This window comes from Chrysoperla carnea, chromosome 5 (assembly GCF_905475395.1).
Source record: "Chrysoperla carnea chromosome 5, inChrCarn1.1, whole genome shotgun sequence".
NCBI classification, from domain to species: domain Eukaryota; kingdom Metazoa; phylum Arthropoda; class Insecta; order Neuroptera; family Chrysopidae; genus Chrysoperla; species Chrysoperla carnea.
The window spans coordinates 12,441,717-12,464,535 of NC_058341.1; the positions used below are offsets into that span (position 1 = coordinate 12,441,717).

At 28.7% G+C, this 22,819-nt stretch overlaps 3 protein-coding genes across 3 annotated transcripts; all 3 read right to left on the reverse strand.

The window, feature by feature from the left end:
* Positions 1-12,034: 12,034 nt before the first annotated feature.
* Positions 12,035-15,053, reverse strand: LOC123301686 (cytochrome P450 4C1-like). Its single transcript, XM_044884541.1, has 9 exons — positions 14,840-15,053; positions 14,674-14,780; positions 13,822-14,098; positions 13,505-13,568; positions 13,053-13,179; positions 12,806-12,976; positions 12,682-12,750; positions 12,450-12,612; positions 12,035-12,377 (listed from the first exon to the last, which is right to left on the reverse strand). Exons 1-9 carry the CDS (start codon positions 15,006-15,008, stop codon positions 12,037-12,039), a joined length of 1,488 nt encoding a protein of 495 aa, XP_044740476.1. The 5' UTR covers positions 15,009-15,053; the 3' UTR covers positions 12,035-12,036.
* A 638-nt stretch (positions 15,054-15,691) lies between these two features.
* Positions 15,692-17,603, reverse strand: LOC123300519 (cytochrome P450 4C1-like). Its single transcript, XM_044883103.1, has 5 exons — positions 17,560-17,603; positions 16,792-16,861; positions 16,668-16,736; positions 16,443-16,605; positions 15,692-16,032 (listed from the first exon to the last, which is right to left on the reverse strand). Exons 1-5 carry the CDS (start codon positions 17,601-17,603, stop codon positions 15,692-15,694), a joined length of 687 nt encoding a protein of 228 aa, XP_044739038.1.
* Positions 17,604-19,962: 2,359 nt separating this feature from the next.
* On the reverse strand, positions 19,963-22,395 carry LOC123301687 (cytochrome P450 4C1-like). Its single transcript, XM_044884542.1, has 9 exons — positions 22,295-22,395; positions 21,955-22,234; positions 21,824-21,887; positions 21,597-21,723; positions 21,357-21,527; positions 21,231-21,299; positions 20,752-20,914; positions 20,132-20,657; positions 19,963-20,036 (listed from the first exon to the last, which is right to left on the reverse strand). The coding sequence occupies exons 1-8, from the start codon at positions 22,346-22,348 to the stop codon at positions 20,317-20,319; spliced, it is 1,269 nt and encodes a 422-aa protein (XP_044740477.1). The 5' UTR covers positions 22,349-22,395; the 3' UTR covers positions 19,963-20,036; positions 20,132-20,316.
* Between the last annotated feature and the right edge of the window lie 424 nt (positions 22,396-22,819).

The following is a 22,819-nucleotide window of genomic DNA, read 5'->3' on the forward strand; positions in this document are numbered from 1 at the left end:
TAAAAATTAATGAATGGATTTGAATGAAACTTAGCCACACTGTAGCTCATACATCGAAATAACACACGAGCTATAATTTATAAAAATATATTAAAAATGAAAAAATTTAAACAAAATTTAATATAACATCACTAAAAATTACAGATTTCTGTAAAAATAGTCAACTTCAAACAATTCATAACCATCTTTTCGAATATACTCAATGCATTATGACTATTGTGCATTTAAAATAATTGTACATATATTTTACCTGAGTAAAACAATCCTTACCGTTATTTTGAGTGTTATGGAAAGGGAATAAGTGAGAACAAGGGAGATGAAGGCTATAAAGTGATGGTCTTTAGCAATCTATACTTTTTCTGTCTAGGTTTGACGAAAAATATATTCACGGTCTAAAAATGTACTGCTTAGGAACACGCTAAACAAATAATTTGAACGAAAAAATATCATAAATTTAAATAAATTTAAATAATAAGTTTATTGGGCAAACATGTTAGTTTTTACAGACGCTCTCCTAATACTCTAGAGTCTAGAAATATAATACTCAAAACATTATTAGGCAAAACATGTTAGTTTTTACAGATACTCTAGACATATAATTACTATTTTTAATACGTGTTCTCCTAATAATAATTTAAAGACTTTTGGTTTTTTTTACCACTTTTCTACGAAATTTGTTGTTTCTTGTTTTTAGCCACGGGTAATCACGGGTTGTGATAACTGAGCGGAATTATGCACGGGTCGAGCTTGTATCATTATATTCATTTGAATAAATATAATAGTATAGAATTCATCATATTCATCAACCTTGTTGTATGAATCACATTATTATTAAAGGTATCCCATTATTATCAGGATAAGGCAAGTATCTCATCCAACAATTGAAATTATCTTATATCAATCTTTTGATGCGTGAACAAGGAATTAAGTTAAAATCATATTACATATTAAATGGTTCAATGATTAGGGACATTATTATTATTATTATCATTATATAATCCTAACATATACATAACCTAGATAGAAATATTGTAGGTGTATTATATATATGTTTGTCCTAAAATACCGAATGTGACAGCTAAGAATGAATTCGATATCGATACATGTTTTCATCCATCCATTAGTGGATAGTAATAATTATCCTCTCATACACACTCTTGCGGAGTATTCTCACCGAATATACTCGTCAAAGTTAGACAAAGTGAGGCACTACCACACTGTCATCCAGCTTCGCAAGTGTCTCATAACAATGGCCGACTTCGAAGTGACGACAACAGCTGTATTTTGTAAAGCAGAGTGATAAAATTATGCTTTAAATCAAGTTACTAAGAAGTTTTGTTCGTAATTTTATTTCGCAATCTTAGTAAATTCGGCGGAAAAATTTTGTTGCTTTAAATCCCCGACTAAAAGTTTAGTGTTACAAGTTTAACGTGTCGATATATCTATGTCTCTATGTGTCTGCCTGTGATTCCGTAACTCTTAAACGGATGAACCGATTTTTTGCCATTATTATTGCATTTAATCGAAATAAATTAAACTTAAAGTTTATCGATAATTGTAGATCAAAGTCATGGACACAGGCGAATGTCCTCTATTGTCCTTGAAAACTTTTGGCTAAAGCATTTTTCCGTAGTTAGCGCATTTTCATTTGATTAAATGCAATAATGACATATTTCTAAGTCGCATTTTCTCTGAAAGCTGACTACTTTCGAAAAAGTCTTCCAGATGAAAAATGTTAATTTTTTACGAGTATCAACTTTCTCATTTGTTATGCTATCTCTTACCGTTTAGGACCTAAATTTGCTATTAAAGAAACCCGAAGAACTGGGTCAAATCTGTTGTCAGGTTATGATGTACCCCATCAAACTCTACAATTTTTGTGCAGCTCATGTTTTAATATTCAAATGCGTAAATTAAAATGTACCCACCCTGTAGAATCTCATTATATGATAAATTTACCTGTATTTATTATCAATTCAGAAAGTTGGGCTAATTTTCGCCACAAATTATTGTTGAAATCATCCACCCAGTGACAAATTTATATGATTCGTCCTGTATGGATAATGTTTTAATAAGTTTTAACTGGGACAACTTTATATTTGTTGTTATATGTAATGTAATTATTATTATTATTATAATTATGAATTTTGAACACCAATGATACAATTAAAATTAGTTTTGATATTATTAATAAACTTAAGAATGACCCATTCAATACTATCATCGTTCCATGATAAAAACTTTTTATGGTACATGATTGGATTATAACTATGGATTATATAAAACAAATATTATCATTTTATTATTATTACTAGCAGATACCCACCCGCTTTGCTGGGCAATTTCTCCTTTAAAAACAAAAACTATTACGTTATAGACATCACTTATTTCCTTTTTTGCTCACCAATTTAATTTTTTTTTTATATCGGGGTGCATTTGATGACTGGTCGAATTGTTTTTGAGATAAGGACAAAAATTGATCCAAATATTGCGATATCTCAGAAACTTTGCATCCAATCATTAAATTAACCTGATTTTAATACTTTTTTGGTCAAAATTACCCCATCCACCAAGTTTCATCAAATTCCAAAACAAAATTTTTTTTTGCGTTTTTCTCGATTTTTTCAAAGGGACCCACCCCTTAAAAAAATTTCAAAAAATCGAAAAAATTTTTTGATCTCCAATTTCGATAAAACTCAGTATATAAGGTAATTTTGACCCAAAAAGTACAAAAATCGGGTACATTTGATGACTGGTCGTATAGTTTTTGAGATATGGACTAAAATCGATCAAAATATTGCAATATCTCAGAAAATCGGCATCCAATCATTAAATTAACCTGATTTTTATACTTTTTGGATCAAAATTACCCCATCCACCGAGTTTCATCAAAATCCAAAAAAAAAAAAATTTTTGTGTTTTTTTCGATTTTTTCAAAGGGGTACCCCTTAAAAAAATTGCAAAAAATCGAGAAATTTTTATTACCTCCAATTTCGATAAAACTCAGTATATAAGGTAATTTTGACCCAAAAAGTACAAAAATCGGGTGCATTTGATGACTGGTCGAATAGTTTTTGAGATACGGACTAAAATCGATACAAATATTGCGATATTTCAGAAACTCTGCATCCAATCATTAAATAAACCTGATTTTTATACTTTTTGGACCAAAATTACCCCATCAACCGAGTTTCATCAAATTCCAAAAAAAATTTTTTTTTTACGTTTTTCTCGATTTTTTCAAAGGGGTACCCCTTAAAAAAATTGCAAGAAATCGAAAAATTTTTGCTGTCTCCAATTTCGATAAAACTCAGTATATATGGTAATTTTAACCCAAAAAGTACAAAAATCGGGTGCATTTGATGACTGGTCGAAATAATTTTTGAAATACGGACTAAAATCGATCCAAATTTTGCGATATCTCAGAAACTCTGCATCCAATCATTAAAGTAACCTAATTTTCATACTTTTTGGATCAAAATTACCCATCCACCGAGTTTCATCAAATTCCAAAAAATATGCCCCATCTGGATATCAGGCGAGTGAAGGCCGATCTTGTAACGTCTCCTGTACTATAATAATATCACTCTTGCTAAAGATTAATCTTCAGATTTCACTGTAACATTGAAGCGTTTGAAAGTTCCAAATTTGACAAAATAAAAAATTTTATTATGGTACAAATTAGGTATTTTCAATCTAATATATATGGTTTTTGATGAAATTGATTTCAAATCACATAATATTAATTCATATAAATTTTAATGTGGTTAAATGCTTGTATGAATATACAAATATTTTCAATAATTAACATAAATAATTTTAAATTATTGTTTTGTAAATAAATATTCAATTCAAAATAATATAGTAATGGTTATATAAATGAAATCAAATTTGATTAAATTAATTTAACATTACTTGATCTGTATGTAACAAGTACAAACTACAATGATTTAATTTAATCAAGTATTGATTAAAATAGATTGCGTTGTAGAATTAGGCATACCAATAATGGCCTGGTTACTATAATAGCCAACATTTAACAAAAATAAATACTCAATTTCATTATATATTTCCTGGGAATGGGTAAAAACTATCAAATACAAAAAGACAACCCCATCTATACACAAATACGCCGCAATTTTAACGTTTGATTTTTTGTTTTCAGTGATATAATAAAGTAAATTCATATTTTATAACTTGTGAATGTGAAATAATCAAAGAAAAATAGTGAAAATTATTTTATTACAAGTAGGACATTTTCAAACCAAAACATTTGGACATTGAATGATTTTACATTCTCATACCAAAACGTTTGGCCAGTTTCTATTTTCTATTCGATAATTACCTATTTACCAGTAGCTTATCACAAATGAAAAAAGTTTCGTATGCTGGCCCAATACGTGGTTTCCTAAGAAAGCTTAGAGCTACATTTTCATACCACAAAGTTTGGACAGTTTCTATTTTCTATTCGATAATTACCTAGTTACCAGTAGCTTATCACAAATGAGTAAAGTTTCGTATGATAGCCCAATAAGTGGTTTCCTAAGAAGGCTCAGAGCTTTCTGAGATATTGTATTTGATTTCCGTCCGACTAATCAATCATGGCCCACAAAATATAATGACTTAAAATGAAATGCTGTCAAGGTCCAAGTTTCAAAAGCATAAAGAACTGACCACACGAAAAATTTTAAAAACCACACATGTATACTTTTGTTTATTTTATTATCCGTTAAGAATTTTTTTTAGTTTCGTAAATGCACTCGTTGCTTGACCTATCCTTGCTTTTATGGATCCAGTACTTTATTCAAAAATCAATAAAATTTTTAAGGTAAAATGACTATAATTACAAACATAATTATAATTTAATTAGTGATATTCAATATGTGAATGATATATATATACAAATTAATATTAAAATATCATTTTATAGTTGAATGAGAGATATAATATTTACAAATTCATTATGGTCATTTATCAAAATAATAAATTTTGAAGTAAATTAGACAAAAATTATGATTATTTTATACCAATATTATTTAATAACAAAACTATTATATTATGATCAATAATAGCCCATGGCTGACAATATTTTATTTTTCAATTTTAACATGTTATAAACTATTAATATAAAAGCTAACAACGTAACCAAAAAGTTAATTTCAAAATTGATAGATTATGAATTTTTTTAAATAATTTTTTTTTCGAAACTTTCATTTTACGATAATTTTTTTTAAATGATTTTTTATGTAATTTTATATTTGAAAATGATTTTTCTAAACTGTAAATTCAAACGTCAGTAGCATCAACATATCGCTTTATTAACGCCACCAAAATGCTTTCCTAAAAACGAAATAGTTACAAGTATAAAAAAAGTGACTATTCACCATTTGCTAGTAAGAAGTATATCACTATTTGAAAGAGTGGTTCAAACTTAAGAAAGAGGTTTTTCTTTATAGTAGACCCTCCAAGCGACGCAAAATTTATTAACCATTTCAGTAAAAAGGTATATTCAAATTTCATTTCATTGAAATTAATTAAATAAAATACTTTTTGTGTAATTATTGAAATATCTACCTTTCATAATAATTTCCATTTCAAAAAAGGTCAACCACAGGACTTGAATTCATAAAACATATCTTTTTTCACTAAGTATTAACACAAAAATAAATAATATTTTTAAAAAAAAAAACTCATTAATATAATAATTAATTATTCATAATTGAAAAACGATATAGACAAATATACAAACCATCATTGAAATAAAAAAAAAGGACTGTATTGTCGATGATTGATAAAAGTCAATAATCCATTTTCAATTTAAAAAAAAAAAAACTCATAAATTTCAGAAACAAACAAAAATACATGAAAAATTATAGGTAATAAATTTTAAAAAAAATTATTAATTTAAATGCGTTTTTAATGAATTCCGGCTGGTACTTTACACCATAGTCAGTTACACGGTAGCGTTTAACTATTTTGCTTATTTATTAAACTAAACTGCTGTAGTTTCAGCATAAGTTGTGCTTTGACCTAACCAAAAACCTTAGTATAACTGCTGTTTTTGAATCAAAAACTTTAAATATTTGTTACACGTTATAGTCACAAAAATTATATATCTCTAATCTTTATAAATTATAGTTCATGTGTTATTCTGAGGTATGAACTATATTATTGTACAGTTTCATCCAAATCCATTCGGTAGTTAATGCGTGAAAGCGTAACAAACAAACAAACAATCAAACAAACAAACAAACAAACATCGTTACTTTCAGATTTGTAATTTATAAGGATAAGGATAACTAACTTTAGAGCCATTACTTTTTTATGATAACGATAAAAATGATTATAACGTTAACCTTTGAATTACTTCCCCAAAAACATTGACATTTCAAAATGAATAATGAGGAATCAAAAATACACATAAAAAAATTAAATATATTTAAGTATGAACAAAAAAAAAACATAAAATAGGAACAACAGTAGTATAGTAATATGACGAAGTATGGTTGGACTCCACTCAGCCAGCCACTGTTCAGTATGTTGAATATAATTTTTGGAGAGTGAAAGGATTAATGTAATGTTTAATCATCAGTATTGTTATAAAACATTTAATCCCATTGATCAAGAATGACTATGATGAATGATATTATATTATAACACATACATTCAGAAGCCTCCTGGAATATAATACAGGGATCGTATTAGACATATATAATATAAATGTTAACGTTTCAACACAGTATAGAGGTATATACATAGCGTATACATCTATATCCTTAGTCATATATTATAATAGGTATGAAGGAAATACTGGGAGAATTTTGGAAAATTGGTATGAAACAAAATCAACCAATAGAACGTCATCATTTTCTCCGTTTAGATGTGTGAGAAAATTGGGGTGTGAATCGCTTACTCAGTCAATCAGAGTTTTAGAAGTTCTCCAAAACGAAGTAGATATTCAGAAAATTTGTAAGGGCTACAAAAAATATTGGAATAATGTGTTCGAGTAGCCAAATAGATCAGGTTAGAGCGCCTGTCCTAGGGTGAGATACACTTAGACTTTAGGGTCGGTTGTGATACCAAAAAGTGGATTGGCTCATTCCAGTCACTATTCCATAAACCTTTAGAGCTGTTTTAAAACAGCAAGAATGCTTTGACGTCAACGGACTTCAGATCGGAGTAGTAGTCAAAAAAAGGCTGGCTCAAATGAGCATATCTTCTCATGGAAACAGCTGGACAATGAAACTAAAAAGATGAAACATCATTTTATTCTCCTTCCTTACTTCAGTAAGCCCAGGTGATTTCAGTAAGCCAAAATTATTTTCTTACTCTTTTCTCATTCTACATTGGAATACTTTTTATTGAAATCCTAATCTGTCGCTAAATTATGAACTATTAATCAAAACAAGACAGAAACTTCTATTTTAACTTTTACACCAAAAACTAGAGATAATAAAAAAAAATACGCGCCCAGTATACATACGAGTGGGTTTTGGCAACGATTCAATTTCCATCTACATTAAATGGTACATATCGCATGAATAATACATACTTAAAAATATTTTTTAATTGAATTTAAAACAAATCCATCTAATGAAGTAAATTATAATAATTATTTATTATTACAGTAAATTTATTACTTGAAATTTTATACGCCATAAATATTGAAGATTATATTTAAATGTGGACTTTTTTAGAATAGAGTATCTAATATTATCTAAACTACTAGGTTTACGTTAAATCGAAATCCGAGGAATTTTAATGATTAGTGACAGAAAGTTTTCTATAAGTTAATTACTAAGGCTGATTTTACATTAAAAATTATCTTACGATTTTTTTTGTCGACGTTTGGAGATTTCATCGTAAAATAAAAGTCTTTTCCTATCTTTAAAGCTGGCGTTTTGGAAGTTTTGTATGTTTTTGCATATTTAAAATACGGGAAAAAGTTCTTAGAAATACCTATGGTTCAAACCATTTTTTTGTCATAACCATTTTTGACGTAAAACAATATTGAAATTCCATCCCTTTTGGAATCCGGGAATGAAAACTTGACTGTAGTATCTTGGACGTATCCTCTGCCTTCCATTAAAATTTTCCCGGAAAATACAGAAATTCTTCAGAAGCTCGATTATTTTAAAGTTATTGACAGAAGTATACAATTTCTGTGGAACTATTGCTTTAATCACTGTTGTATCGACAATAGGGAATATCGATGGTTTTTTTTGCTTTAATAAAGCTCTATTCTTGTAAAATACAACAGAGAAAAATTATTTTTCGAATTACTATATAAACAAGATAAAATTGATCAAACATTTGTTTGTATCTTTTTCTAGCAAAATCGAATTTAGCAGAAAGTTTTTTCGGCAAACATAGTATACTTAAACTTATAAGCAGGTGGACGATTTTAATTTTTAATTTCACCTTTTGTCATCTCTTTTACGGTATTTTCATATTTTGATGAGAAATACGACGAAAATCACCGATTCATGACCAAAACTTCAACAGAAAAGTAATTTGATTATATTTTCTCCAATTATGAATTCCCACAAGATTTTATGAATTTGACATACTCAAAATACAAGTTCGAACATTTCACATTAAAAATTTTTACCATATATAGAAATAATTTGGTGTAATATTGTACGTAAATTGACGTATTAATTAAACATAGTTAACTTTCCGAATCTATTAAATAAATTCACTTGAATTTCGATTTACATTTATGCGTGAATAATTATTCTAGAACAAATCAAAGAGATTTCGTTGACTATATAACCTAAACTAATTCGGATATGATAGTTAATGGAATGTATTATTTATTCATAATTAACCATAAACATTTCATTGAGTGTTCGACTATATTTATCTCATACATTGGATATCTATTTCCTACGATTTTCCTACGAATAAGATCATAATAGAATGTTCATCATAAATGTATACAATTTCATAGGCGAATGTCATTATTTAGTGTTGATTTTATAGTTGTATAACAAGATTCAATTTTGGTAACATTAAAGACATTCAATTAATATCCATTGAAAGATAAAAAACAACCTGACCAGGATCACCAGAATTACGCTATTGATTACGCCATATAGAAAGGAACTAATTGTGGGTCCACTCGATACAGACTATTGTTTGTACAGATATCTGGACATACTGAAAGTCTGAGTAAAAATGTTCATGTAAATATGATGACGAACTGTATGTGCAGACTTGTCATTAGTATGGGAATACTTTCAACTTCCGTGCTCAAACTTTTTTAACTCAGACTTTACCATCATACCGACTTTTGTTTGCAGTGATACGTTGCGCAGACAAAATTCTATAGAAGTCTGTGTGAAGTTGGTATCATCTGGACCTACCATAAGGATTCACGGCTTTTTATTGCAGGCGTTATTTATTCGCAATCGTTCAATGTGGTCCAAATATCTCGTAATCTAAGCAAAATTTTGAGAAATTTTATAAAACTTTTAAGTAGAGAATTAAATTTTCAATCGGATTAGTATTTAGAAAAAATTCAAAAAAAATTATTTCACGCCAAAACAGTTGACTCTTTGTAGTTTTTAGCTTTTTCGCCTGTATCCAGTTATTGACTACAGCTTTTTGGACAATGTATCTTTCCGATTTAAGTGATAACGCATTCCACGAATTTGGTATCATATTATTAAACAACTCTGTATGTTGGTATTTTATTACTCATCATCTACTATCTTCTCCATCAACATCAGCTTGTTTTACTAATGAAAAATTTATAACTATCTCTGCACAATTTCATTGAAAAAAGCAATTCCCCAAACACTTAAGTGATTCTGTAGTCTCCCCCTCAAAAACATTACACAATACATTCGCCATACTAAACTTCCTGTACAACCCCATTTCAATAAAACACGTTATACATATATTATAACGTTATACATATATAATAATGTGTATAATATATGTTTACCGGGGACAGTCCTCTTGGTAAGATTGTAATTTCCATCAGATTCGAAACTTACCGATAAAATTGTAAATTTAACTTACATAAAAAGGGGTAACTCCACCCACAACAGGTATTATCTCAATCCAGACCAACTAAATATAATGCAATGAGTTGATTTTCGTTTAGAAATTGAGTTAGCGTTAGTTGGAGTCGTTTTTGGTAAACCGATTGCAATCTAACGGAAATTACAATATTACGTAGACATATGTAAGTGAAACGTAAATGGATCCGTGACAGATGGGTCTAGTAGCATTCATTTAATAGTATTCTTAATGAGACTGCGGTCTTCTGGATACAGTGACCGCTTCTCTTGTGGAAGGTCATCAAACTTTTGACAAAACAATTTTTGATGTATAGCAAAATTCTTTCCACATCTTCGCAACAATGTGTTTGGATTTGGTTAATATCTTTTCTAATATGAGCCAACCGTAATTATAAACGACCTTAACGTGTCTCTCATATAATAATATGTGTATATAATACCTACATATGTAACTGAGGGTATGATTAACAACATTATATTAACGAGACCAAAACACACGTTGTTTGTACTATGAAACATGTACAACTTGTATTTGTACGTGTATCACTGTACTTGTACGTATATAGGTATGTGTATAAACTTGTATGCTTGAGCTTGTTACTTGTTAGTTGTTGTTAAACTACAGAGCTAGTACTCAACAAACATATCACTATAATGATTAATTTATGTTTACCATTAATCAAAATGTTCATACAATCAAACATAACTAACTGTGAATACATGTATGTATGGTCGTCTTTATATATATACTCATCAACTGTCTATGTTATAGCCCAGTACAATGTATTTGGAAATATTGAGGGTAGTATTAGTGCAATCGTCTCACAGCCAGAGTCCATTTTGCATACAATACATAAATTTAACGCCGTTGGATTGGAGTATAGTTAAATGTCGTAACGAAATGACGACAAATCTTGAGCATGATGAAACTTGCTCGTTCGTAGTTGTTCACATTTCACTGCAAAAAACGTTACAGTTTCGCAAAACTAAGACATGTAAAAAAAACAAAGTTATCGAGAAATGAATAATAAAATTTTGGCTGTGGAAATTTTTAGTCTAACTTTCTTGAAAACAACGTTTTAGGCCTATTTGAACTTGGCAACAGCAATGACAGCGATGTATCAGCTTCACAACGTTTGTATATTTTAAAATACGTGGCCAAAACATAATCAATATTTCAAAAACACGCTGTAACGTATTTCATACATGAAATTTGTGTAGTTACTTGAATTACATTGTTATACAGTTTACACATTTCGTTTGATAAGAGTATGAGTTTAAAGTTCATATGTGTGTTCGTTTGACGACTATCTCATTATTAGAGGTGATTTGTGGATTGTGGATAATGTAATATCATCAAGCAAAATGTTACCCTACACACAACAATATAGGTACATATATGGATAGGTACGGAAAAGTGGAATTTATAATGTCACTGATTAGAATTTATCTATCTAATATTCAAATTAGTTTTGTTGTCCAATAATAATAATGGGTTTTAATTTGAAGCTAAATCCAAAAAAAGTTCATTTTATCAGAGTAACCTTGCGTACTAATGCTTAATTTGTACCGGCTGGTATTCTTATAACTGGTAGTATGTATGTGTATTAGTCTGTAAATTTCTTTCTTACCTTTGATTCTGAAAGTCAATTCCGGGATTCCATTCAGGAAACGGGGAAGTATCATTTATGAAACCGGCTACCAAAATGATACTTTTTAATACACTTTAATAAACAGCGAAAATTAATAATAACTCATTTTCAATAATTTTTTTGCTCGGGAACATATAGACAGATAAATTCTCCAGCAAAGGATTCCATTTTTACCCGACTGCGTGACCCAAAGGAGTGGTAATGGTGTAAGTGGTGAATAAAATACCCTTTTAAGCTCCGAAGCATTAAAAATATTCGATTCGAACAGGCAAAGATCAATGAATAATTTTTTATTTAAATTTATTAATATTTTTTTTAAATACAAAATTAAATTTTTATAATTATCTTAGAATTCAATTACGATATTTGATGCGTATTTTGTAACCATCTTTAACACGACATGCTAAATCACCAGTTATATTTAAATCTTGTAAAGTTCCATCAGCTTCAATTTTATAACTTCGAAGAGTACTTATTATAAGTGTTTTCAATACATAAACAGCATAATGCCTGCCTATACAACGCCGTGGTCCTGCACTAAAAGGTATGAACGCCATTGGATGTCGTTTTGCAACATTCTCTGGCGTAAAATGTTCTGGATAAAATTCATTCGGTTTCTCCCAGTATTTTGGATTGCGATGAATTTCATATGTATTTACTATAAGACTACATCCCGCTGGTGCAACAAAATTTTCTAAAAATTTCAACAACAACAACAAAAAATATTAATAGTTAAAATAATTTTTGTATAATAATAATTAAATACCAAATTGAAGATCTTCTGTAACTTTACGCCCAATAAATGGAATTGGTAATAATCGAAGACATTCATTTAAGAACATATCTAAATAAACTAATTCATTTAAATCTGATATTGTAAATGTTGATTCTTGTCCCAAAACCTTTTGGATTTCTTCATAAATTTTGTCCTGAAATTTAACTGGTTATTTAGTACATAGAAAATGTTTTATTCATTTATTTAAAAAAATATTCGTCACCTGCAAATTTGGATACATTCCGAACATTAAAACTGCAAAGCTATATTGTATTGATGTTGCGTCTTGAGCCTAAAATTTTTGATTATAGCAATTATGTTCTATCATTCCCTCAATCTGTACTTACAGCTAAAAATATTGTTGAAATATTATCAACCAATAATTCTTCCGACATGACATTTGGATTTTCATTTAGTTTTCTCAAAAGAAAGTCTAATGTACTCCTCCGTTTCGAATTCGAAGCATATTCTGAATCATCAGAAGCTAAACTCAACTCCATTTTTTTACTTTTAATCACCTATAAAAATTACATGATTAGAAATACTAGGTTCGTCAAATGATGTATAATTTTATATAAAAAAGTTTTACATTACATTTCTAATAAAATCCTGCAAATATTTTGCACTTTTTCGTTCCTCTTTACCTATACTTGTTAATTTAAAAATAAATTCTGGGTGAAGCCATGGTTTGAATAGCCTCTCATGAATTATATTATACAATCTGTAATCAAAATTTGGCTATAAAATACCAAGATGTTTCACAAAGCTTAATCATCTAAAATTTTATGTCAGAACTTTAACTTCTTCTAATTCAACAGTTCGGTAATCTTCATTCGCGTGATGAGAGATTTCCTCACGCTTGCTGCACATGTGTCAAATATTTTGTGCGTTTATTTTAATTCCAATATAATCACTGATGCAACTAAAAGTTATTCCTATAGTTATCTAGTGAAGTTCTTTCCCAATTTGTTAAGATTATCCAACCAAATTGCTGTAATATATAAGTTATCTTTTTCCCAAAATAAAATATGTTAAAAAAATTTTACCTATTTAAAGAAAAATATAGTTCATCTGTAATTTCAGGGGTCATTTTAGTATCCATCAATGTATCTAAAAAAAATTGCAAATTAATTGTAAATTCCCAAAAGTTGCTGAAATCAAGATCCAATGGATCATTTTTCTGAAATTTGCACAAATTATTTACTAGAATAGTGCAAAAATAGGTCTCTAGTATTAAAATAATTGCAAGAAAATATATTCTGAACATGATAGCAAATAAAATTTTATGCATTTAATTCTTAAATTATTTTTAACGCCGAGAAAAAGATCCATTTCTTCACTAAAAAAGTACAGTTCTTCTTACCGACTACATTTTTAATAATACACAAATTCACTTTTCTAAAAATATCAAACGCCTCTTTTCCAACATTTTCACGTAAACTTTCAACTAGAAAATCACCATTTTTTTGAAATAATTGTATATAAGTTTCTAAGACATCGTGATGAAAGGTGGGTTGAATTAATCGATGACTATTACGATAAACCGCACCCGATGATAGAAATAATCCTTCCCCAAATGAATATTTTACTAAATCATAAGCATACATTTTCTGGGTGGTTTTATGCGATGATAACAATTTCTATAAAATAATATATTTTAGTCCATTATTTTTATGTTCAGATTTGGACGTGTTTTAATCGGAAAGTATTTTGTCATTTGAAAAGGGGAGAGGTGAAAAAATCTCTATTAAATTACCTTTCAAACGAAAAAAAAAAATGAAAATCGGTTCATTCGTTTAGACACTACGATACTAGAGACAGCCAAACGGACAGACAAAAAGATACACACACACATAGCGGTCAAACTTATAACATTCCTGTTTTTAAGTTCGATGGTTAAAATGGAGGCCTTTTTTCATTTTTGAGCCTAAAATACTCAAACTCATTTCGATGGATATTGAACTCCAACGGAATTGACGCTAAACTGCAGTTACCGATTCGCCACTTGCCACAACTCGCCACAAAAAAACAAAAATATCCGAATATGCGTTGATGCGTTGTTGTAACTTTCGAGGACAACTGAAAAGGAACTGCTTTGAACCAGGAAATATATTGCTGTAAGCCCTACACCCTCCTTTTTCTATCGTACGAGTACCTTCCGATAAAAAACACTTAACTATAATGACGCATTAAGTTTAACCCAAAAAAAAATTACCTCAATATCCTTGATGTTTTTGATACAAATAAGCAACTGTGATCCACGCCAAAATCGACATGTGCTTGAATAAGATTGGATCATTTCCATGGACTTTGAAAATACATCTGTAACTCAATAAAAACGGTTACTAAACATCAACAAACTGATTATACCTATAAATTACCTTCTTGAGAACGTCCAAAAAATAAATAACTATTCCCAATTAAGGGAAAACTAATCGGTCCATCTATTTTAAAACTTGCAATATATAAATGTCGTCGTTTCCAATAATACGCAATCAAAAATGTGATCAAAAATGAGTAAACTAAAGGATATAATATTTCAACTCCCATTTTGGCATATAGAAAACTTAACTTTGTCTTATACTAGCCTATGAGTTTTTCATAATAAATCATGCAAACGTGTTGTTATTAAATGAATTAGTGCACTTAATTGATTATTCAAATAAAAACAGTGAAAATTTTATTGGTGGCGACTTACAATCGAAATATAATAAAGATAAAAAAAACATATTTTGTCATCCAAATTAATTTATTATTATTACTCAGCTTATGTGTACGATAATCATAAAATGTGTAAGACAGTCTCGTTCGATAACTCACCGTTGGAGTTGGAAAATTTTAAGCCCTATAATAGGTATGAAACGAATTGTCTATTAACATTTGAGAAAAATCGCGTGGTTTTAATATTAGCCTTATAGCTGGATACTCGACCATTTTTCTGGGCTTAAAATTAAAAACCACGGCGTTATAGCCTCCACCTCTCTTGTTCTAGCTTTCCTCTATAATCCCCCCCTCCATAACACTCGGTAAAATAAATGTACAGAATCAATTTTATTTAAATGTTATACATAGCCTTGACTCATTTGCCATTCAAAATTTCTAGCATATAAAAATCACAGTCACAGGGGCAATAAAACAAAAAAATTTTATTTAATTAAATAGTTTTTTTTTATTTTTTTATTAAAAGTATGTAAAAGTGCAAAAAAAAAATATATTTATTATTTTCTTACAATTTAATCACGATATTTTAAGCGTATTTTATAACCATCTTTAATACGACATAATATGTCACCAACAATTTTTAAATCTTGTAGCGTTCCATCTGCTTCAATTTTATAACTTCGAAGTGTACTTATTAAAACTGTTTTCAACAGATATAAACTATAATGTCTACCTAAGCAACGTCGTGGTCCTCCACTGAAAGGTATAAACGCCATTGGATGACGTTTTGCAACATTCGCCGGCAAGAAATGTTCTGGATAAAATTCATTTGGTTTCTCCCAGTATATTGGATTACGATGCATTTCATATGCATTTACTACAACACAACATCCTTCTGGTGCAACAAAATTTTCTGAAAATTTTAAAATTTTATAATCAATATTTAAAATCTCTTTAAAATAATTTAAAATCTCTTTTAAAAAAACTAGCAAACTTGGGTTGAGTAGAAAAGTTTCTACCCAGGAAAAGTTTTTCCCAAGAAACATTAGGTACTTTCGGAAATACTTTTCAGAGATCTGTAGTCTCTACACGTATTTTTAGATTAGATTCCTATACAAATATAAGATTTTAAGAGTTCTGAACAGATCTGCAGTAATCCTTGCGAAATCTCGATTAAATAAGCTTTCAAATTAAAATTCATTGAAATTAATACCTTCATTGAAATTAATGCCTTCATTCTACGGCCAAGTAATGACACAAATTGTCAAAGGCTTCAAAAAATTATTATTTCGGTTTTAGTATTTCAATTATTTTAATACTTACCAAATTGAAAATCCTCGGTTACTTTTCGACCATAAAATGGAACTGGCAATATTCGAACGCATTCATTTAAAAACATTTCTAAATATTCTAATTTATTTAAATCTGCTATTGAAAATGTAGTTGTTTGCCCCAAAATATTTTCTATTTCGTCATAAACTTTTTCCTAAAATAATATGAATATATTTTAAAGAAAATTTTATCTTCCTCAATTAAAAATTTAGTTACCTGGATGCGTGGATACATTCCAAGCATTAAAACAGCAAAGCTATATTGTGTTGATGTTGTATCTTCACTCTAAAAATTTAAACTTTAAAATTTATTCTATGGAAATAATTCGATATATACTCACTGCTAAAAATATCGTTGATATATCATTTATTAATTGTTCCTCTGACATTACATACGAACTTTCTTTAATTCTTTTTAAAAGATAGTACAATGTGCTCTTACGTTTCGAATTCGAAGTATATTCTGAATCATCAGAAGTTAAACTTAATTCTAATCTTTTCTCTTTGATCACCTATAAAAATTAGTTTGCGGTAAGAAGTAATAGAATCATTATATCAATAATTTATTTATACATTACATTTCTAATGAAACCTCGGAAATATTTCACTCTTTTTGTTTCCTCTTTACCTAAGCGAGTTAATTTAAATATGAATTCTGGATAAAGCCAAGGTTGGAAAAGTCTTTCATAAAATATATCATACAATCTGAAAAATATCGATATAAATAAATTTTTTCGTCATTGATACAACACCAATAGCTCTATTTTCATTAAGAAAATTCATTTTCATAGACCTTTTCATTTTAAAAGGTGATTACCTTTTGTTTCGGGCTGTATGTCAAAAAACTAATGTGATAAAATGAATAACAAATATCTTGTATCTTTGTCTAATTTATTACTGTCTATTCGAAACAATAATGAATCATAATTGAAATGAAAAGGTCTATTTGGAAACAACAAAGCCTCCTTAGACACTTTTCCCAAAAATGTCTAAATTGACGTCCAAAGTACTTAATTATAACAAATAAAATATTCTCTTTGAATACTTTTTATAGATTTTGTCCTTCGAAAAACCAAATTATCCAAATAATTTAATGAAATAATACTTACCTTATTAAAGTAGAAAGTAGTTCATCCGAAATTTCAGGATTCATTTTGATATCCAAAACGGTATCTAAAAACATTCCAAACTTTATTGTTTTCCCAAAATTTCTACAATTATGAACTCGAAGGTTAAATAAAAGAAATTCTTACCCACAACAATTTTAATCATACATATATTCACTTTTGTAAAAATATCAAACGTTCCTTTTCCAACATTTTCACGGAAACTTTCAACAAGAAAATCACCATTTTGTTGAAAAACTTGTATGTATGTCTCTAAAACATCAGGATGAAAAGTAGGTAGAATTAATCGTTGACTATTTCGATGAATTGTACCCGATGAAACGATTAATCCATTCCCAAATGAGGATTTTAACAAATTGTAAACATCCATTTTTTGTGTTAATTTTTGTGACATTAACAGTTTCTAAAAAAGAATTCGAGTATACGAGTATACTGGTTATTTTCGAAATAATTTAGTAAAAATTTTTAAAAATTATACCTCGACATCATTAACATTTTTAAGAAAAATCATTAACGTAGGACCAAACCAAATTCGTGTAGTGTTCTTGAAATCACGCAATATTTCTACACAACTTGGAAATAAATCTGTAAAATGAGACAGACAAATGTCCTCTTTAGTAAAGTCTAAATACAAAATCACATACTTGACAAGAATAAACACAAGAAGATAGGGACTTTTCACCACAAAGGCAGTGTGGTTTCAAATGTATTACAAGAAAAACGCCCCAGATTTACATCAAAATATTTATATCCAGAAAAAAATAATTTTAAAATCACAAGCATTTTTATGATTCATTCTACCTGTCGGATACTCGGGAACATTATACATACGAGAAAGTGGGCTATATGCCATGATCCTTCAAATTTGGTATTTAGGCATTACAAAAGAAACTTGCAAAAATAAAATGTTTACCATGTTAATATTGAATGTTATTTACCTTCTTTCTGATATGTCAACTGGTATTTCAAAATTGCAGGTACATTTCCAATTATTGGAAAGCTAATTGGTCCATCTAATTTAAAGCTTAAAATATACAAAAAACGCCTTTTCCAATTATACACAAACAAAAATATACTCAAAATTAAAACTAACGCATAAAACATTTTGGTACTTATTTTTCTTAATTTATTTTTAACTAAAACAAAATTATTAATTTCGAAGGATATTTAAGTGTTTATTTCGTTGCCATTTCATAACCGGGATGAATTCATGGACTTTATTACACTATCTACTTAGTAGATTTTATTATTATTAATTTTTTGATTTAATCACAAATATAATTTAAATACAATTATTATAAATAATAATAATAATATTATACTTTTTTAATTGTGAGAAATAATCATGACCCCGTAAATATCATAAGATATAATCTTTAAAGCAATGTCTTTTTCAATTCAATTACATGTGTAACTAGCTGTCCTTCAGTTATTCCTCTTTTGAATGACCACGCCAAGAAATAGCCCAAATATACATACAGACAGGCACTTCAATTTTATGCATAAATTATAGTCGAAATCGAAATTATAGTAAAGAAAGAAAACACTACAATTTGTTGAATGGGATGTTTTGTTCGACACTCAACACAGAACAATTTCCATCATTTCGACACCTTGAAAATTGCTTTATTTATTTTAATACTTAGTTTTATTATTGGAAACTACTCAAAAAATGTTTTTTAATTTCCATAAATTATTTAACTTATTTTAAAAACAAAAAATATAAAACTATCACTCAAATTTTGTATCTCAACGGTTTAATTGGTTTAAAGAATGAATTTTTTATAACATTAAATTTTCAATTCGCAACCTTACAATCGAATTTTCCAACGACTACAATTCAAATTTTTAAAATGAATTAGCGAGAACTATTTATAATAAATTAACAAAAAAAATTAATTAATTTATTCAAAATTTTGAATTAATTAAATTTAATAATTATGTATATGTCACCGTAATATTGTAATTTCCGTCAAATTGTAAACTAACAGAAGTATAATTGTAAATTTAACTTCCAAAAAAGGGCCACAAACCACTTCAACCCGTGCTAACTCGACGCAGAAAAACTAAACATAACGCATTGAGTTGATTTTCTTTAATAGGTGTTGAGTTAGCGCTAGTTGCAACACTAGTTTTTTGTAATATTACGTTGACATATACATACCTAGTCTCCTATATTCTCACACCTATAAACTAATTTATTAATATATTCTCCAGCTATCTCTAATTCTTGATCGAGCATTCTTTTGGCTAGGTCAAGTTCATTTTTATTCGGCTACAACTAAAAAAATAAGAGATTTATGAATTTATCTATGTAACGGAAACCATCCAAAAATTGTTTATAAAATTCTCTGGTTTCATCACTGTGCCTAAACGAATTAAGATCCCTTATTGCCTCAGTATTTAAGGAAAAAAACACACACAAATGTGGCACCCGTTTTAAGCGATAAAGTTTGTAACTCAAAAAAAAATCCAATTTTGAATTGTCTCTACAAAATAGTGATTTGGATACTTTTCACCATTTCATTTTTAGAGAGATCAAAAGGCTGAGCACATTTTCTTGAAACATAGTACATAGTTAAAACACCCCTCGTTTTAGTCGTGGATTAATGATAAAATTTACCTCATAATCAGCAAAAATTACAATCTAATTAGATAATTTCATAATAATAAAGCTACAAATTATCAAATTTATTTCAACTTAACTACAAAATAAAATTTTCAAAATTACATAATAAATTATTTACGATACTTCAAACGTATTGGATAACCTCCTTTTATACGGCAGGCCATATCACCAGTAATTATCAAATCTTGTAAAGTTCCATCTGCTTCAACTTTATAACTTCGAAGTAAATTAATTATAATCGTTTTCAATAAATTAATTGCATATTTTCCGCCTAAACAACGACGTGGCCCACCACTAAACGGTATCCATGCCGATGGATGTCGTTTAGCTACATTTTCTGGTGTGAAATGTTCAGGATAAAATTCATTTGGTTTTTCCCAATATTTTGGATGACGATGTAATTCGTATACATTTATTACAACGTAACATCCTTTTGGTGCAACAAAATTTTCTGAAAATTATTTTAAGTCAAAGTAATTTCAAGCTAACATTATTCCACGAATTTTTCAAGAGATATTCATGCTTTAAGTTAAATGTTTATTTACCAAATTGAAAATCTTCTGTCACTTTACGCGCAGTCATAGGAATTGGAAGTAATCGAAGGCCTTCCTTTAGGAACATTTCTAAATAACATAATTGATTTAAATCTGATATGGTAAATGAAGTTGATTCTCCCAAAACCTGTTGTATTTCTTCATAAATTTTTTCCTAAAATAAAAAGAGTATTTTTCCATGATATAAACGGAAAAATTCCATGCAGACATCATCTTATCTATCGTTTTTCATTGAGAATCCATTTCGCATTCCCCCAATCAGAAGAGGCAGTTTTTAAGCTTTCATAGTTTTTAGAAATAAGCCATCTCTCCTCCGATTGGAGAAAGATTGCCATAATTTGATGCAAAGTGGCAGATTCCGGATTTATATCTATCCCTGATTGAGATACGAGGTTGGATCTTGGCTTGTGAAACAACAAACTCGCAATAGTTTTTCCCGTACATCTCCTGACCCTACAAAATTTAATTACCTGGAGATGTGGATGCATTCCAAGCATTAAAATAGAAAAACAAAGTTGTACGTGTGTTGTGTCTTCAGCCTAAAAATTTCAAATAAAAAAATTATATTCGATGATAACCTCTCATTCTTTACTCACAGCTAAAAATAATGTTGAAATATCTTCTATTAATTGCTCTTCTGACATAACATTCGGATTTTCCTTAATTTTTCTTAGTAAAAAGTACAAAGTACTCTTACGTTTCGAATTCGAAGTATATTCTAAATCATCAGAATTCATACTTAATTCCATATTTTTCATTTTAATCACCTTTAAAAATAAATTTGTGGTCAGACATAATAAAAAGCCTCATTGTTTTCTCAATAGTGTTTACGTTACATTTCTAATGAAACCTCGAAAAAATTTGGTAGTTTCTTCTTCGTCTTTAGCTAAGGACGTTAATTTAAAAAGAGATTCGACATGCATCCATGGTCTCGACACTCTAGTATAAAATATATCTCTAAATCTGAAATGAAAATTTCCAGTCAATAAAAGCTACGGTAACATCATTATCAAATTTAAGCAGACTCATGATAATTAAAAAATGCTCAATTTACGAATTTTACCTGATTAAAGCATTAAGTAACTCATCCGTAATTTCGGGACTCGTTTTGATATCCAACACAGTCTCTAAAAATTTTTCCAACTTAATTCTTTTCGATTTCATTTCATTATTGGTAATAAACATTATTCTTACCCAAAACAACTTTAATCATGCATAAATTCACTTTTCTTAAAACATTAAATGTCCCTGTGCCAACGTTTTCTCGTAAATTTTCCACTAGAAATTCACCATGTTGTTGAAAAACTTGTATATACGTTTCTATAACAGTCGGATGCAAAGTAGGTTGAATTAATCGATGACTATTCTGATGAATTTCACCCGAAGATGCAATTAGTCCATAACCAAATGACGATTTTAATAGATTATAAATAATATCTAATTTTTGTGTTAGTTTTTTTGACGATAATAGTTTCTAAAAAAATAAATATAGCATTATAATCGATAATTTTATGTATGAACTGCAGATAACTACCTCAATATCATTAGCACTTTTGATAGAAATAAGCAGCAATGGTCCAAGCCACATTCGACTTGCGTCTGTTTTTGATTTTAATATTCCCAAAAATTTTGGAAGAAGATCTATAACTCATAAAAAATGTTCAAAGAATCGGTAAAAAATTCACCAATTGATAAACGTAAATTACCTACCTTCTTTTGAATGTCCAAAAAATTTATAACCATTCCCAATTATAGGAAAACTTATCGGTCCTTCTAATTTAAAGCTAGCAATATATAAATGGCGTCTTTTCCAATTATACACAATTAAAATTAGAATCAAAATTGAAAGTAACGTATAAAAAATGTCGATATTCATTTTAGTTGTAGAAGTTTAAAACTAAAGTTTCTCTGACCAAGTAAGTGCGATATAAAGGGACAAATAATGGATTTGTAAATTCCATCCGTTAAATTAATTATTACACATTATTTACGAATAATAAAAGGTAAAATATCGTAAGTGAGAATAATTCATGACCTTTCCAGCACCTTTTTAAATAAC

Excerpts from the sequence above, each read along its gene's own strand:
- LOC123301686 (XM_044884541.1), bottom strand. The coding sequence starts at position 15,008 with ATGGGAGTTGAAATATTATATCCTTTAGTTTACTCATTTTTGATCACA. Across the intron at positions 12,751-12,805 it reads TTTCAACAATATTTTTAGCT|GCTCAAGACGCAACATCAAT; the intron begins GTAAGTACAGAT and ends CAAAAATTTTAG. Across the intron at positions 12,378-12,449 it reads TACAGAAGATCTTCAATTTG|AAAATTTTGTTGCACCAGCG; the intron begins GTATTTAATTAT and ends TGAAATTTTTAG.
- LOC123300519 (XM_044883103.1), bottom strand. The coding sequence starts at position 17,603 with ATGAATCCTGAAATTTCGGATGAACTACTTTCTACTTTAATAAG. Across the intron at positions 16,737-16,791 it reads TATCAACGATATTTTTAGCA|AGTGAAGATACAACATCAAC; the intron begins GTGAGTATATAT and ends TTAAATTTTTAG. Across the intron at positions 16,606-16,667 it reads GAATGTATCCACGCATCCAG|GAAAAAGTTTATGACGAAAT; the intron begins GTAACTAAATTT and ends ATATTATTTTAG.
- LOC123301687 (XM_044884542.1), bottom strand. The coding sequence starts at position 22,348 with ATGTGGCTTGGACCATTGCTGCTTATTTCTATCAAAAGTGCTAATGAT. Across the intron at positions 22,235-22,294 it reads AAAGTGCTAATGATATTGAG|AAACTATTATCGTCAAAAAA; the intron begins GTAGTTATCTGC and ends TTATTTTTTTAG. Across the intron at positions 20,658-20,751 it reads GACAGAAGATTTTCAATTTG|AAAATTTTGTTGCACCAAAA; the intron begins GTAAATAAACAT and ends AATAATTTTCAG.